This window comes from Toxorhynchites rutilus, chromosome 3 (genome assembly GCF_029784135.1).
Source record: "Toxorhynchites rutilus septentrionalis strain SRP chromosome 3, ASM2978413v1, whole genome shotgun sequence".
In the NCBI taxonomy this organism is placed as follows: Eukaryota; Metazoa; Arthropoda; class Insecta; order Diptera; family Culicidae; genus Toxorhynchites; species Toxorhynchites rutilus.
In genome coordinates this window covers 278,459,163-278,477,410 of record NC_073746.1, presented here as the reverse complement: position 1 = coordinate 278,477,410, position 18,248 = coordinate 278,459,163, and the positions used below count along the sequence as shown (strand labels likewise).

The following is an 18,248-nucleotide window of genomic DNA, read 5'->3' as shown; positions in this document are numbered from 1 at the left end:
AAGGTAGCCGAACTAGAAATACTAGTATGTATTTTGCTATGGACAGTTATTGCGAATGATAGTGCTTAATGTGTTGCATTTTGTTTTTCTTTCGATATTACGACTCGCATGGGAAGATATAATATTATTTTGTTCTGTGAATTTTGGGGATTGAGTTGCATTAGAACGAATAAGTTTATGCCCCTAGGAGCCTTTCTAAGAAGTCAAATCATAAAACATGGCCCGATTTCATGAAACAGTTTTATCATTATCTCTTTTTTGTTGTGAATACATTTTGATAATTCCCAATCCAGTCGATTAGGATTTTCTCTAAGATTTATTTAAAGTTTTATACATTACGATCCCCCAGCCCACAAATAGTTTAAACCATTCGAAAATGAAAATGTTTCCATTTTTCCATATATTTGTTCTGTGCATTTCCAAATCATCGGTTCTTTTCTAACTAAAACAAAAAAATTAATAAATTGTAATTTTGAACGATTTTGAACTCGATCTGTTATGTATGAACTTAAAAATAGATCATTGAATCTATTTTTAAGTTCATACATAACAGGTTTTGCGATTTTATAATCGAACAACGAATTTGCCATGCATTTCGTCATAGTTTATTCATTTGATTAAAATGATTTTTCCAACAATGTTTGTTTTTCAAAAGTAAACAAAATCTGACACTGACAGTATTGAAGTATCAGCGAATTAAGTGAAAGTTAGTTCATATAAAGACCAATTTACGACGTCAATCATCGAGTTAAATATGAGGATGGTACAAAACCTCAGCTGCATTTTCAAACCCATGGAGATTAATAGGTAACATCAGCAAAAATATTAGTGCCATATTCGAAATTAGTTGTACGTCAAACGGATAATTTTGTCGGACATCAGCAGGAAAAAAGGAAACCGAAAAAACTGGAAAACCTAAGATGTTTACAAGGCAACCGAAAATTTCAACAAATGTTGGATCCTTGAGGCATATTTGAGGAAAAAGTTTTCCAGCGCTGCCACATATTGTAACATATGCTGCTGCTGTTGAGAAGAACTGTTCGGTACTCTATTACAATGATCGATTGTTTTGATAGCTATCGTTATCAAACAGCCGTAATTCTCCAAGAAAAGGACCGGCACGTGATTGGAATTGAGGTCTATATTACGGCTTATTTACGACACGCCCTTACATGCCGCCAGACGGTCCATTTCTAATTTATGGTGTCTCACTCGGTGCTTACAAGCCTCTCCCAGTTCCAGGCTTCGGAAGGCGAGAGAAGCGAAGGTGATGATGGATAGAGCTCGTTTTATATTGTCCAATTCTGAGTTGGTACTTTCAGCCCCATACAATTCGAATGAATTGCAAGGCACCCAGGGGCCCCGAACTTGAAATTTCGCTTCTCCCCCAAAGGAAAGGCATTATTTGCTTCAACTGTTCCTCTTCCTGTCGACCACTCTGTCTGGAAAGAATCGAAATTACGTTTGGTTACATACGTTCTCGTGATTTTTGTGGAATGATGATTATGGTCACGCCTCCTTCCCCTACAGAGGTTTGAGCAAGACGAGTTATCTATATGTAAATTTTCTTTCTCAACACTGAAATCGGTTTAGCAAAAACAAAAAAAAACGAGCTGATTTTATTTACAGATATAAGTTTAAAAACTTGCAATGTCAAATAACAAGCCAATACTTTCCGCCACAGAACAGATACGGTCCCGACGAGGCCCTTGCAGCCAAATGGCCCACCAGAGCACAAGTCCAACCGCCAGCCTTGTTTTGGATTGACTATGAAAATCCTCATTGAAATAAAATTAAAATCGAGAAATCTTCCTTTACGTAAAAATTTCTAGACCGGCTCTAAAAACCTTTTAATTTAATATTATTTTACATATGTGTCACAAGCGCGACACTCCAACTTTTGTAGACTACTTTTATTTTTATTTTTTCAACTATAAAAACGACAAAATTAAAATTAAAATAGTCAATCATCTCCAAGATCATAACAGACATAATAGAGATCAATACAAATTAAAAAAAAAAAGATAATTCAAAAAATGTATATAGTCTACATAAAATAATCCGTTCAAAAAGCCTTCGTCAGGTTATTGAAACAAGCTGCAAAAAATTGTCCACATACAATTATCTGTTCGTACAAAACTTCGTCAATAACAATCTTCATTATAAAAATTAAAGAAAAACTCGTTCCGCTGTTAATAAAACACAGCTTTCACGTATGAAATATTGTGATTTTTAAATTCTGTAAGTGTTGTTGTGTGAGGTGTTGTGAGTGTTAATATGTCTTGGCATCGAGTTGAACACATTTATTCCTTTAAAATACAACTAATTTTGTGAAGCACATGTCAAGACATGAGGTGTTCTTAATTCATTCGCGTTTCTACTGTTATAATTCTGTAAGTGAACTCGATCACTCAAATATCTAGGCACCAAACCGTTGACTACATTGAAAATGAACACCATAGGTGAATGAACAATTCTTTGCTTCACGGATAACCATTGCAGAGCGTCCAACATTAAAGATGAGGAAGTGAATCTGGTACATTTTAGTATCAATCGTATTATATTGTTTTGCAAGCGCTGTAATCTCGATATTTATGTTTCACTAGCTGACCCGGTAAACTTCGTTTCGCCCAAAATTTATGTTTCGTCATCACATCCACGTTTTCTTACTAAGCGCACGCTCATGGGTCCAGCATCCCTCATGCCCTTAGAGAGGGGGTGAGTGTGTCGAACCATCATAGATACGTTTCGGGCCCCCTAAAACTTCCACATGCCATATATGGCTAAATTTGCTTGATTAGTTCTCGAGTTTTGTTTGAACTACCATAGAAACGTTTATCGATCCCTAAAACCTCCATATGCCAAATTTGGATCCATTTTCTTGATCAGTTCTCGAGTTATGCATAAATTTGAGTTCCATTTCTATTGCAGACCGTACCACCCCACCCCCCAACCTCTTTGAAAGGTGCGGAGAAGGGAGGAGTGTCTATTCACCATAGAAACGTTTCGTGCCCCCTCAAACCTGCGCATGCCAAATTTGGTTTCATTTGCTTGATTAATTCTCGAGTTATGCAAAAATTTGTGTTTTATTTGTATGGAAGCCCCCCATAGAGAGGGGGGTGGAGTGTCTAACCACCATAGAAACATTTATTGCACCCTACAACTTCCATCTGCCTAATTTGGTTCCATTTGCTTGATTGATTCTCGAGTAAAGAAGAAATTTGTGTTTCATTTGTATAGCAGCCCCCCATTAGAGAGGGGGAGGAGTATCTTATCATCATAGAATCATTTATTGTATCCTTAAACCTCCACATACCAAATTTGGTTTCATTTTCTTGATTAATTCTCGAGTTATGCAGAAATTTGTGTTTCATTTGTATGGCAGCTCCTCTTAGAGAGGGGGTGGAGTGTCTAACTACCATAGAAACATTTATTGCACCCTAAAACCTCCATATGACTAATTTGATTTCATTTGTCTGATTATTTCTCGAGTAATGCAGAAATTTGTGTTTCATTTGTATGGCAGCCCCCCCTTAGAGAGGGGGGTGGAGTATCTAATCACCATAGAATCATTTATTGTACCCTTAAACCTCCACATGCCAAATTTGGTTTCATTTGCTTGATTAATTCTTTAGAAATGCAGAAATTGATACTCAAATTTGTATGGAAGCTCTTAGAGAGGGGTGTGGTCATGAGCTATCATAAGAACCTTCCCCGACCCCAAAAACCCCTACATACCAATTTTTATGTCGATCGGTTTAGTAGTTTCCGAGTCCATAAGAATCAGGCACACAGACCGACAGAAATCCATTTTTATATATATAGAAGATAGAATAGATAGATTGGCTATAAATAAAATTGAAGAGCAGAAGTCTAAATGAAGAGAGATGATTAATTTGTATAGCTGTATTTTACTGCAAATAGATAAATCGTTTTTCAATCGGCATGAGATTCCAAACTTTTTGGTAATTTTCTTGATGTCATTGCCAATGTGTGTGTTGAACTTGAGTTTGTCATCAATAATCACGCCAAGATATTCAATATTCCGAGCGCAATCAATTGTCTCATTATCAAATACAATGGAGACGTCTTCATTTAAACGATTTCGCACGTCCAGAATTGGTCAATAGAATAGGCGTTGTTTTCCATCAGAACAACGCAAGGCCACACAACTCCGAGAGCTTGATTTGGATGTTTTAATGCATCCACCATGTAGGCACCATGCGATTATCACCTTTTCCTCGCATTGCAAAATTTGATTAGATAATAAGTGATGAGAAATTGGGATAAAGAGAAGATTGTAAAAATCTATTGCTAGAGTTTATCGCCAATAAGGATCAAGACCTCTATGATAGAGACAATAGAGACACTATGAACCTTCCTTTAGAATGGCAACAAATTTTGTAACAAAACGGTACCCCGGTGACACAAATCGGATAATCCGAAGCATATTTAAAATAGTTTTAAATTTCACCCAAAAATAATAGTTAACTTTTTCCCCAACCTAATATTTTTATGTTTTTAATTTTATTATATTGCCATTCATCCTCTATTTATATTTGAGTGCCTATTCCATATTCCACTTCCAAATAAACCTTCATACCCTGTTTTCTCACATCTATTGGCTTCGCCTTTGATTTTACTTGCTTCATGAAAATCGTGTGCTGTGTCCACTTGATATACAAGAACGACGAAGAAAGCTATTTGAAAGGAATATTCACGAGCCAAACAAATCGTACCGAACTAGCGAGGAATCAGCGATTAACTTATTTGAAATAAACGACCGTCAGCTGGTATCGACTGAATAAAGTTCCTGAGTTGGTTTTCTTTTCGAAATATCGAGAAAAAGTTCCAATGTATAAGTAATTCTCAGTGATTTATTTACAGATTTTCAATGCCCATCATAAAGTGGTATGGCAGCCAGCGGCTGCTTTCCCAAATCAAAATGAATTTATTTATATAAACTCATTTTGATGTGAGCTCTTATGAGAATACTCTGAACTTCTGACGTTCGAAACTTTAAGCTTCGAAGCTGGAGAGGAATCCAATTTACCGATGATTTTGGCAGTAGGGGAACCGCGGGTAATACGGACAGTGGGGGTAATATGGACAGGTTTTGATTTATATGATTACATTCTAAATTTCAGATTTCTGATAATGGAAACACCTTCTACATGTTATTCTATAATATTAAAGCCACTATATGGCAATGAATACTGATCAAAAGTGGGAAAGGGATATAAAAACCGAAAATCATACATGATTCCGCGTGTGGATGTAATGTTCGCTGCTTCGATATTAGGCATTTTCGGTTTAATATCAAAATTAAATTCGCTGTTGGCTATATTTCGGTTTGTGAGTTAACAGAGAAGCGATATTAGGTATGTATGGAAAAGTAAATTTATTTTTGAGTGAAAAAATTTAAATTATTGAAATAATTATAGTGGTGAGGCAAAACGGACCGTTACCAGTGGGAGTGAGATGGACTGTGAAAAGTCTGTTTAATCTATTCCTAAGAAATGTCCTGCGTCTATAAATGGAAATCAAATCGCCAAATGTGGGCTGTTTAGAAGTCACTGGAACCAGAAACAAAATAGTTGAGGGTATGTCCGTTTATAGTGCTGAGAAGCACGTTATCAGTTCTAGGTGGATGAATTCGATTTTTTCATCATTTAACGGACATTCGTGATGAGTTTGGACCTTGGTTGAATAAAATTATTCCTTTAACGATCGATAAACCTCTACGCTTCATATATTACAAATCTGTCCATATTCCCCCCACTATATGTTCATATTACCCGCATCGAAAAAAATGTTGTACTTTTCAATCTGTTTTAATTTCAGTAAAAAAAACATTCAAAAACACTTTTTTGTAAAATATTTAGCCAATTAGGTAGAAAAACAGTATATTGAATAGCAAGAAACTGCATCTAAGTTTTGGGAAACATGAATTTCCAAAGATATAATTGAAGTTATTCTTAACATGTCAGTTTTTACCCCCACCTTCCCTACACATATTACGCTTTGATATCGTCCCGTTGGACAATTCGTGTTTTGTAACTTTTCCAAATCGAAGGAATATGTTTTTATCAATTCCAATCCTGCCGCGCCAGCCAGGACGGCCCACCAATTGATAGCTCTCGCTTCTCGCTTTTCTCGCTTTTGTGATTTATTGTGTTCGAATTTGTAACTAATTGAGTACTCGATTGCCGCGACACTTCCGCCTTCTCGTGGCATAACAGCAGAATCTAGCAACAACATCCCGGAGAGCGAGTGCTAATAAATCTTAGCATTATTTATAGTACACTTTCCCTAGTGGACGCCGGACCCTTCTTGAATCGAATACGAGGTTATCAATTATCTATCGCTCTGTCGAGAAATTAAAACACTTGCCGTTGATGATGGACGAATGAACGAAAAGGTGAAAAGTTTAAACATAACACCTTTTCGGATGTTTTCAACAAACGTTTCAACAACGGGAAGACTAAAACCAAAAGTACTGGTGAACTTCTTCGCTGATTAATTGCCGTCATTGTTTTCCACTGATTTCCCACAGAGTGCAAAACCAGAGGCGATGAAAGCGCAATGCAGCGAACAATTAAGCCACCATTGAGTCTGCGAATTTTCATTCACCCTTCATTCTGAAAAATAGCAAGGATCGCAAAGGAAGTGCGGAGGAGACGTGCGAAATAATCATTTCTGACCCTCATAAATCATATTTTTCCCAGTGGTAAGCGTTGGCAGGATGAAAGCCAAGGGAATTTAGAAAAAATATTGTATCCTGATAATTTTAATTTTATTGGTTTTTTTTAATGCGATCGAGTCATTACTCATTAGTCAGTGAATTATTATACTACTTCCGTGTTTCGTGACATCCGATGCTGATGTAAAGTTTCAAAGGTATTTCAATCTAGAAATTTGAACAAAAGCAATTTTTTATCTCCATATTTCTGAAGTGTACCATTTTTAAATTATTAATATTGTCATAAAAGGCGTGCCAAAAACCCATTTCTTTTTTCAAACCGCCGCTATTTTCTCCAAAAAATGGTTTTTTGACATGTCCGACGCTCATACGATAGCGGCATATTCACTGATTCAGAATTTGTTCGATTTTTTTTGTTTAAGCCATGGCACAACTTCAAAAGATTGTAACTATTCTAATTTTGAATATATTTTTTCCGTTTAGTTCTTGCATTCTAAATATTCTTCATTTTATTTGTTCAGAGCTCGAAAAAATGTCTGAAATTCGTGCCTCTACACTAGAATACCCCCTCAAATTGAAAGAATGGATGCACCAATAGACATGAGGACCAACATAATATAGAAGAACGTTATTCGTTGGATTTTGAATAACGTTCACGTTATAGGTCGGGAATAGATATATCTTCTACCCAGTGTTTTGTTTTAATATTTTAGTGCAACTTTTTTTCAAAATTCATTGTAGCTATGCTGTCTACTTCAATCATTTGTGACAGTACTGTTCCACATTATTTCGTTTGATCAAAGGCTAATTAACAACTTTTCCTATTTAGACTCAAAACTGACGAGCACCTGAATAATTTCGAGCCGGTAACAACTTTCTTCAAAGCAACATCTTGTTTGACACAAGGGAAACTTTCCCTCTATCGATTACTTATGTGGCGGTGGCCATTGTCAACATCTGAACCACGAGTAGCATGGTACTTACCAAAATTTTGCTGTTTCCGACATCTCGAAAATTTTATCGAAAGTAATTAGCCACCCTCATATTCGGTTCCATCAATTTCGAGAATGACGTCGCACTGCACGTAAAAGCTTAATGGGACACTATCGCAACATTTTGCAACAACTTATGCTGATTTCGCTACTGTAGCGTTGATACACAAAATGCCGAGTGTTATTCCATGAGAATTTAGAAAACGAATTACAAAAGTATTGGTTTTTGATGTTGAGTCTAGCACATTGTACTTGCTTTAGGATCAGTGAAAATACAAACTTTCATTAGAAAACTATGCTGTTTTGTGTTTTCTCTCTTTTTCTCTTCATCTCCGATCAGTTAACACAAATTCCATCGGAAAGATTCAACCGTCGGAGTGATGTTCGCGCTAATCATGTTCAAGGGGCGAACAAATAAACAAATGATGTTTTTCCATACCAATATGGAGAATTAAACACACAGCTTTAGAATAGCAACGTAAACATAAGTGAAAGTTTGAAAAGGTGTTTTGGTTTGCTTCGGAAAATAAGAACCTTACCAAATAGCGATATTATTCTCAAAGTTTCTCTTATCGGAAACGCTTTCCTCCTCAAGGTAGAACCAACGGGCGAAGGTCCAACATAACAATCATCGTAAACCAGAAAGACAACTGCGTTTGAGAGCACCGGTGCTGGAGGCTATACAACAGTAGAAAGGGTTGAGAGCTTATCATCCTGTAGGACCACGTGCGGAACACGAGAGGCAATATCTTTTGGCAATAGACTGGTGAAGATTTCGGTAAATTACAGTTTAATTTTGAGTGTTATTGTTAAAGACAGACATTATCGGAAATTTAATCTCGCTAGACTGAGAGTTATGAACTGATGACAACGAAGATTTCGGTAACTTTAAAACCACCGCCCTCCTGTTTGGAAACATTAATACACGGCTTTTGTGTGCTGTTTCCTCCTTATTAACTACAGAATTATAATTTCGTTAAATACACCTCAACTGGAACAGATGAGTTCGTTTATCTTTAAGTATGCTTTCATTAATGTTTCAATATAATGTTACCAACAAAGTGCATAAACTCTACATGAACAGTAGAGTAGTGTGGGACAAAGGTGCGCACTTAACCGTTGTCGTCCAATAACTCTTCAAATAAAAGCAAATAAAATTCAATTTGTTTACCAAATTGTAACTATATATATTACCTTCGAAACGTAGTACAAGAATTTCTCGAGTTTTGTTTGTAGGTAGACAAAAGCTATTTTAATACAAAATGACAAATGCGTACTTTTGCCCCATAGTGGGGGCAAAGGTGCGCAACGTACGGGGCAAAAGTGCGCACTTATTGAGTTGTATTTCTGAGGTGGCTTGTAACAAAATAAATGCTTTATCATTACCAGCGGAAGATGCATCATTACCAGAGTGTGTAGGCACCATCCAGTGGGGAGGAGGGGGGTGTTGTATGGTGTTTTATGGGTGGAGATGAGTGGGTGTTATGGTCGAACAAACCACGTGGAAATTTTTGAAAGGGATGAGATTGACAATGTAATATATCTGAAAATGTCCAACATTTGAAACAGAATTCTCTTTTATTAAGAAACTAGCTGACTCGGCGAACTTCGTCCCACCCACAATTGATATATTGATATAAATCATTTCGAACAAACAAATTCCCACAGAAATTATTTCTATAATAATAACACATAATCTAAACTTTCTTTTTGACATATAAACCTGATGCAGGCTAAGACGCATCCATCCTGATACTGACTGCTTAAATTTGTTGCTCCGTTCTTGAGTTAAATCATGAGGAACGGACACTAAATCATTTTTATTAATATATATTTATAAACATACATAGATACATTCACTTGATTTATTTGAAACTCATTGTTGAGAAAAAATAATATTTATTTGAAGTTCATTGTGAAAACATAAACATAAACGAAACATAACCATTATTGAATTGAATGGATGTTGAAAATTAATACATTTTTCATTTGAAATTAATTTTGAATTATTTTTAAGCAAATCTTTATTTTTCTTCCTCATCTTGGATTCGGTTCTGAGGATTCCGACGCTTGGAGCGCTTCGTTGCACTGTTGTGGGGTTCGAAGAGACAGACGATGATTCCTCATGAAGCTAGAATCCCAATCTCTTCCTGCCAGTTTTGCAACTTGATTGAATTCGTGCTGGAGGTTGTTGGCTTCCGAAAAATCAAACGCCAGACGTCGTAATTCTTTGAGAATCATACCATAGAAAGCTTTGTCCAGTGCTCTGCAGTGGTCCGCCAGATCCTCAGACTGCTCACTCGCAAATACTTGTCTGAACTTCCCTAGCTGCTCGCTGGCACATCCCAACAAAAGTAGAAATGTTAATAAAAGAAGATTCAAACCATAAATCACTCACTGATTTTTTTCAGAGCGAAACTCTGGTGCGAACTCCTGCTCCAAAGCCACTGCGCACCTTCGCCCCACAAGCAATTTTCGAACTAATCGAATTTTTAAAAAAAGTTCGTGAACTTTTTCACAAAAACGGATACGCACTATCATCTACTCTAAGGTTTCCTTGACAGCGTAGTTTCGAGCTTTCCAATTATTTTAGGTAAGTTAATCGTCATCTCCAAAACTGAAAAAATTAGATCAAAACATCGCAAAACTCTGTTCGGAAACAACTTTGGCCACTTTCATGAAATTTATCTTATTTATATGTGCGATCTGCTGTTGTCGAAATTTTATGCTCGTTTGCTTCAAAAAGGACAATGCGCACTTTTGCCCCGTGTGCACCTTTGCCCCGCACTACTCTAGTGCTTTCAGAATCTGTTGATCATTTATTAAGGCGTTGTGCACAAATTACGTAACGCTAAAACTCCGGATACATCCACATACCACCCCCCCCCCCCTTTCATAACGCAATTTCCGATCTCTAATCTATATATATATATATATATATATATATATATATATATATATATATATATATATATCTATATCTATTATATATATATATATATATATATATATATATATATATATTTATATATATATATATATATATATATTTATATATATATATATATATATATATATATATATATATATATATATATATATATATATATATATATATTATATAAATGGATTTCTTTCTGTCTGTCTGATTCTTATGGACTCGGAGTCTACTGAACCGACCAACATGAAAATTGGTGTATAGGGGTTTTTAGGGTCGGGGAAGGTTTTCGTGATAGTTTGAAACCCCTCCCCCTCTCTAAGGGGGGGGGGGGGAATGCCATACAAATGAAACACAAATTTCAACATTACTCGAGAATTAATCAAGCAAATGAAACCACATTTGGCGTGTGGAGGTTTTAGGGTGCAATAAATGTTTTTACGGTGGTTACATACTCCTCTCCCCTCTCTTAGGGGGGTGGGCCGCCATACAAATGAAACACCAATTTCTGCATTACTCGAGCAAATAAAACCACATTTGGCATGTGGAGGTTTTAGGGTGCAATAAATGATTCTATGGTGATAAGATGCTCCTCCCCTCTCTCTTAGGGGGGGCTGCCATACAAATGAAACACAAATTTCTGTATCACACGAGAATTAATCAAGAAAATGAAACCAAATTAGGCATGTGAAGGTTTTAGGGCGCAATAAATGATTCTATGATGGTTAGACTCTCCACCCCCTCTCTAAGGGGGAAAAAAAGGAAAAATTCGGAAAATTAGGTTCCCATATGTTCCATAATTACATAGTGACAAGTGCTGTTAGTCCATTTGATGTTTGCGCTAGCGAAATTGATCTTTGTTTGAAACTGGAAATGGATTTTAATGTCATGAAACGCACTCCGGTATCTTCTTCTATCTATACCAATAAAAGAGTATCGCCGAATGTGTTGATAAGAGCAGAACTCGAGGAAGGAATTGTTTGATTTAGGGCTGTCTTTATTCTATCATATTTTCTGTATAAAACATTTATTTCATGTAACGGAGAAACATGTTATTTGCAAGTGTTTAAACAATCTTGCACGAGAATTGTGTCTGAATATAATTTGATATTATAATGATGAGTTTTGTTAGAAATACTAGGAATGTTATAGTAAAAGGTAAAGTCAACGGTGACGTTTAGAAGATCAATCAATGAACATTTCTGAGATTGGACCCATGAACTTGCTCATAGTAAGAAAACGTGAATGTTTGAAGGTATTGATAACAAAAAAACAAATGTCGGGCGGGACGAAGTTTGCCGGGTCAGCACAATAAGAAACGCAACCAACCAATTTTGATACAATACAAAAATTGATGTGAGGGCAGATAACATCAACACCCTGTCGGAGTAAAACAGAAACCTTCAGAAAAACTAATGAAAACTTGTTACAATTATGTTATTAGTACTTTAAAATAATGGTGTTCCGCGTTCATGGTATACATGAAATTTTAAGAGATGGATAGTTCCAAATGATACTTACCGTAAACTGGGAGCAAATTGATACCGATTTTCAGAAAAAATACTCATATTTCCGAAATATTTTGTTCAATCTATATGCAATTATTTTCAAAACCAGTGCCACACATGGCCGCAGGGCTACAAAAATTTATGAAATCTTTTGTCGAAAATTTGCCTTTTTTAGGCAAATTTTTTTTTCAACACGTGGGGTGAAATTGGTCAATTTTTCATTATTTTCTAGTGACATATGCACGAAAATGTATAGAAATTCACTGATTTCTTTACCTATGGAAATAAGAATGATAATTCAAGGGTTTGAGAATACCAAATTAGATTGAATACACTTAAAGGTGTAGTCGTATCTCTCTCATATCTCATTCTGAAGTTTTTGCTGCTGGTCATCCGGAGGCCGTCCGGCATATTCTAATGTGGCCAAAAACCCTCAAAATGATCACAAATTAGCTTGTATTGGCAAACCATGAAGTTCGATATGTTCCATGATGAACTATGGTCATAAAGTGGTCACTTCAATCCAGAACATATCCAAGTTAGGGCATTGAGGTCATATAGGTTTGGATTCATCACACATAACCCGGTTTAGTAAAATCATGAAGTTTGATACTCCGCGGCGGGTTTGTGATGTTTTGGGATTTAGAATCTATGGCCTCCGAACTTGTTCCTGTCGTATCTCCGAAACCCGTGGACCGATTCCGATAAGGCTTTAAAGAGTTCTCAACTGGTCACTTCCAATTCAATTCAGGATCAAGCCGTTTCCGAGAAAACTGAGCAGCAACATTGGTTTCTGTTTAAAACAAAAAGATGTCTTTCATGGTGTATTTTTTTAAAATAGATTTTTCTCACTTGTTATAGTAATAATTTTAACTTTTTGACCACTATTTAAAATCTCAATAAATCAGCCGTGTTTAAAAAGGGAATTGAAAATAAAATGGAAAAAATGGAACAGTCGGTTCCCACAAACTTCTCTTGTGGGTAATTTCTCATCAGCAACCTCATTGGTCATAAACAGCGACAGGTGGTAATCAATTGGTGCCAGGTCATACTCGATTATTAAGACTATAAACACTACCCACAATTTCAATTGCCTGGGTTGCGTTTTTGCTCTCGTAAACGAAAAAAACAGGAAGTGGGTTATATCTATGGTATAACCGCAAGGGTGACGTAGGACTATCGTTGATTTAGAGATCATTTGTTTGATGTTGAATCTGAATTCATTCTGAATGAATGAATATTTGGAGAACTTCGAAAACGAGAGCGTTACGTTGGAGGTTTTATGCATCCAATATTGGATACGGAAATATCCTACTGATGGGGAAGAATAATCTTCAGAAGCTATACTGTTAATTGCGATTGATTGAAAAATCACAAAACCAAATGTATTTGGTCACAGTGTTACATGGATAGAAATCATTCAAATAAACTCTTTCACATGAATGTAATTTTAAATTCCCAGAGGAACTGGCAGATTATTTTCAGTAACGATTAGATATTTCCAAATTTTCCTCGATACTGGAAGCCCACCAGTGGTTAATGCTAACTCGATAACCATCTGTTAATAGCACTTGATTGAAACATATTTGGTCACAGTGTTACATGAATAGAAAGGTTCCCGGAATAAATCGCCACAGAAAACGACTGCAACAGAAACCACCGCTTATAAAATGTGTAGTAGGCTATAAATATTGTGGCGCGGTATTGTATTTCAAAACAAGAATTAACCGGGCAAACGTATCGCCCCAGGCAAACGTAACGCCCCGGGCAGACGTATACCGTCCGACGCTCGCTAGAGCTCGGTCGGACATTGCTAAAGGATCGTATCCTATGTTTCAAACTAACCGGGCAATCAGTGGATCCCAGGTTTGCGTGCGAGACACCGCCGCTTCCGACGGCGGGTCGGCGGTGGACTCGGATTGCGTCATCTTGGCGGCATGGGCCGCCTCGATTCCTTATCCTCGCCAAATGGGGACTTCGTCCCCATTACATTGTCCTCAGAATAAATTTCGAAAAACGAGAACAAGAGAATAAATTTATAATAGAAATGTGAGGCACATGATGTTTTTCCCGCGCCAAATATTTCTAGCCTACTACACTTTTTCTAAGCGGTTGTTTCTGTTGCAGTTGTTTACTGTGGCGATTTATTCCGGTCACCGAATAGAAAACATTCAAAAAAACTCTTTCACATGAATGTATTTTTAAATTCCTAGAGGAACTGGCAGATTATTTTCCGGATCTTTCTCGATGCTGAACGGCATCCAAACGGAAAGAATTCCGTGCGTGTATGTATGTGTGCAGCGGCTGCTTCAATGGTCACCTTCTCTTCTCCTGAAGGATCTGCTTCTCTGTGCTCCCTCACAGTTTCAAACAAACTGTTTGCGTTTCAGGGCAGATCTCGATCCTTCGCCGTCCAGCACCCTCAGCAACGATGTTGTCTTGTCGATGTCCTCACGAAAAATGAATGCGTCTAAAGGAAGGAAGGTCTTGTATTATAGAGACTTTAAACTTTTGCAGTTCATTCGTCTCTAGCCTTGAGAAAGGCCCTTTGAAAACTCTACTCTATTCTACTCCAGCGCTACCTCCACCCTCTTGCCTTGAGAAAGGCACTGGATCCCTCGCCGTCCAGCTCGTCCAGCAACGATGTTGTCCAGTCGGTGTCCACACAAAGAATGAATGCGTCTAACCACCAGAATATCGCTTAAGTATGCTTTTTGTGCGTGATTGAATCGAGAGAAGGCGTGGTTTACGATGGCAATTTGGAAGGCAAACTAGAGGGGAATGAACTTTCTGAGCTCGGAACTTTCGGCGACTGAGTAATAATCGATTGCGGGCGCATACAATATTGGATACGGAAATATCCTACTGATGGGGAAGAATAATCTTCAGAAGCTATCCTGTTAATTGCGGCGATTGATTAAAAAATCACAAAACCAAATGTATTTGGTCACAGTGTTACATGGATAGAAAACATTAAAATAAATTTTTTCACATGAATGTAATTTTAAATTCCCAGAGGTACTGGCAGATTATTTTCAGTAACGATTGGATATTTCCACATTTTCCTCGATACTGGAAGCCCACCAGTGGTTAATGCTAACTCGATAACCACCTGTTAATAGCACTTGATTGAAACATATTTGGTCACAGTGTTACATGGATAGAAAACATTCAAATAAACTCTTTCACATGAATGTATTTTTAAATTCCTAGAATAAATTTTAATAAAAAAATATTTATTTTTTATTAAATAATTTTTTCAAATGAATGTAATTTTAAATTCCCAGGGGTACTGGCAGATTATTTTCAGTAACGATTGGATATTTCCACATTTTCCTCGATACTGGAAGCCCACCAGTGGTTAATGCTAACTCGATAACCATCTGTTAATAGCACTTGATTGAAACATATTTGGTCACAGTGTTACATGGATAGAAAACATTCAAATAAACTCTTTCACATGAATGTATTGACGTGGGACTACGTCTAACCGGAATATATGGAGGGTAAAATGAAAACCTAAACACAGAACATGCAGGAAAAAATGAAAGATTTCGAATGCTTATAGCTCGAACATTTCGTACTGGATAGGAGAGATGTTTGCATCACTTGATAGGGAATATTTCTACGCATCTATCGCAACTAACAAAATGTTGTTTTTCATTAGATAAACAATTGAATAACTGTAAAATATTAGACGTTATCTAAACGCCCTAACTGCATCGTTTTGATTGGCCCGATTTACGGTTTCCCTAACACAGCCATCAAAACCAAGCAGCCTTGGGGAAATCGGCATTGCAAATACATGAAAGTAGGGGGACTTTTGTTCTCATCGAAAAATGTTCCCTAACACAGACTTTAAAACCAAGCAGCGAAATCGGCATTGCAAACACACGAAAGAGCCTAGAGGCGAGTGAACTGAAAAGTTTAAACCCTCTTAAAGCCAAAAAGAAGAAAAAGAACACACGAAAGTAGGGGGAGCTTTTTTTCCCACCGAAATGTGTTCCCTAATAGAGATTTCTAAACCAAGGTGCTTGGAGAAATCGGTATTTCAAATTCATGCAAGTCGAGGGTATTTTTGTTCCGACTGGAATGTGTTTCCCTAACACAGACTTCAAATCCATGAAGCGTGGGGAAATCGGCATTGCGAATTCATACAAATCGGGGGTATTTTTGTTCCGATTGAAATGTGTTTCCCTAACACAGACTTCAAAACCGAGGTTTCTGGGGAAATCGGCTCTGCAAATAAATGCAAACTGCGAGTACTTTTGTCCTCGCTTGCCTTTGTGCAGAGTGGAATATGTCTGTCCTAACATGATCTTCTAAACTTAGGAACCTGGGAAAATCGTACAGCCACTAGAAGCGAATGAACTTCCCAGTTTCAAGCAGATTCGAGATTCGAGAAGTATGTACACTTTTGGGATGTAAACTTCAGAGGGAAATGTAAAATAAAATAATCGTTTGATATTTTTTTTTTGTCTTTATTGGAAAGATTTTCAGCCTTAGGCTGGTTCATCAAACGTTTGATAATTCTTCCGTACATATATTTTGTTCTAGTCATCATACCAAACGTAAAAGGTCCGTCATTAAATTTACTTGTAACGAAGAACAATCAATCACAATAAATGAATTGACTTTACACGGCATTTGTTCATTTTTTTCACTCACAGAGCAAATATATTGAACTCAATTGGATTTGGAAACTGTTTCATTCAATTAAGAATTGATTCAATACAAACGAATGATTGCTAAGCTAAGGTAGTTCCACGTGAACCTTGTGGTTATATCATAGATATAACCCACTCATTTTTTTTTAAATTCCTAGAGGAACTGGCAGATTATTTTCCGGATCTTTCTCGATGCTGAATGGCATCCAAAAGGAAATAATTTTTGTTCTAAAGTGAATCAATCGATGGTCAAGTTTCAAGTTTAAGCACGTTCGCCTCGGATTCGACGAGCCAATTGTATATCTTTCGGCATGATGGTGACACGTTTCGCGTGGATGGCACATAGATTGGTATCCTCAAACAGCCCCACCAAATAGGCTTCACTGGCTTCCTGCAGCGCCATAACGGCCGAACTCTGGAAGCGGAGATCTGTCTTGAAATCTTGAGCTATTTCTCGCACCAACCGCTGGAACGGCAGCTTGCGAATCAGCAGTTCGGTTGATTTTTGATAACGCCGGATCTCACGCAGAGCAACGGTTCCCGGCCGGTACCGATGTGGCTTCTTCACTCCTCCGGTCGCTGGGGCACTTTTGCGGGCGGCTTTCGTGGCCAACTGCTTCCGAGGAGCCTTCCCTCCGGTGGACTTACGAGCGGTCTGCTTCGTACGAGCCATCTTTAATTACTTTTCGAATTTCGAGATTGTGACAAACGGCAGCGATGTTTGAAATGAAACTGGGTTTTTTTTTGGCAGACTTATCTCACTTCTTAACTAGGCGAACCTAGCCAGAATTTTCACCTGCCCCCGGGCTTCTGAATGCCAAAGGGGGACTAGGCTCTGCGGAATGCACGTATCTGCATGCTCGTGCTGTTTCAGTCCTGACCGAGAAATTGTCGGACAATCGCGCAGGTGCTAAGGATGACCGACTTTTGGATGCCGGCCAATTCCTTCTCCATGTTCAACACCTTTAGCGCTTCCAGAAGTGTCTTCGGGACAATTCCAGTTCCAGAGAGAACGACTGGAACAATTCTTGGGACCTCCCTTAGCCCCCACAGTTCCTTGAGCTCCACGGCCAATGGTCGGTACTTGCAGATTTTGCGACCGTGGGTCTCCTCCAGATTCTGGTTCAGTGGAATAGCGACATCGATGATGGTGACTTTGCGGTCGCTCTTGTCGTAAACCATTATATCTGGGCGGTTGTGGTGGATCGAGAGGTCGGTCAGAACAGTGCGATCCCAGTACAGCTTGAAACGGTCATTTTCCAGGACAGGTGCAGGCAGGTACCGGTAGTTTGGTACGTTGTCTTCCAGTAGAGCACATTGGAGCGCCAGTTGTCGATGAACAATACGGGCCACGTTGTTGTGGCGCTCGGTGTAGGCTGCGTTGGCCAAAACGGGACAGCCTCCCATAATGTGCTCTATGTTTTCACCTGGTTGATGGCA

The 18,248-nt window shown here is 37.8% G+C and overlaps 1 protein-coding gene across 1 annotated transcript; it reads right to left on the bottom strand.

Annotated features, from left to right (window-relative positions):
- Window positions 1-17,046: 17,046 nt before the first annotated feature.
- On the bottom strand, window positions 17,047-17,531 carry LOC129780095 (histone H3). Its single transcript, XM_055788019.1, has one exon. It carries the CDS (start codon window positions 17,479-17,481, stop codon window positions 17,071-17,073), a length of 411 nt encoding a protein of 136 aa, XP_055643994.1. The 5' UTR covers window positions 17,482-17,531; the 3' UTR covers window positions 17,047-17,070.
- Between the last annotated feature and the right edge of the window lie 717 nt (window positions 17,532-18,248).

Excerpts from the sequence above, each read along its gene's own strand:
- LOC129780095 (XM_055788019.1), bottom strand. The coding sequence starts at position 17,481 with ATGGCTCGTACGAAGCAGACCGCTCGTAAGTCCACCGGAGGGAAGGCT.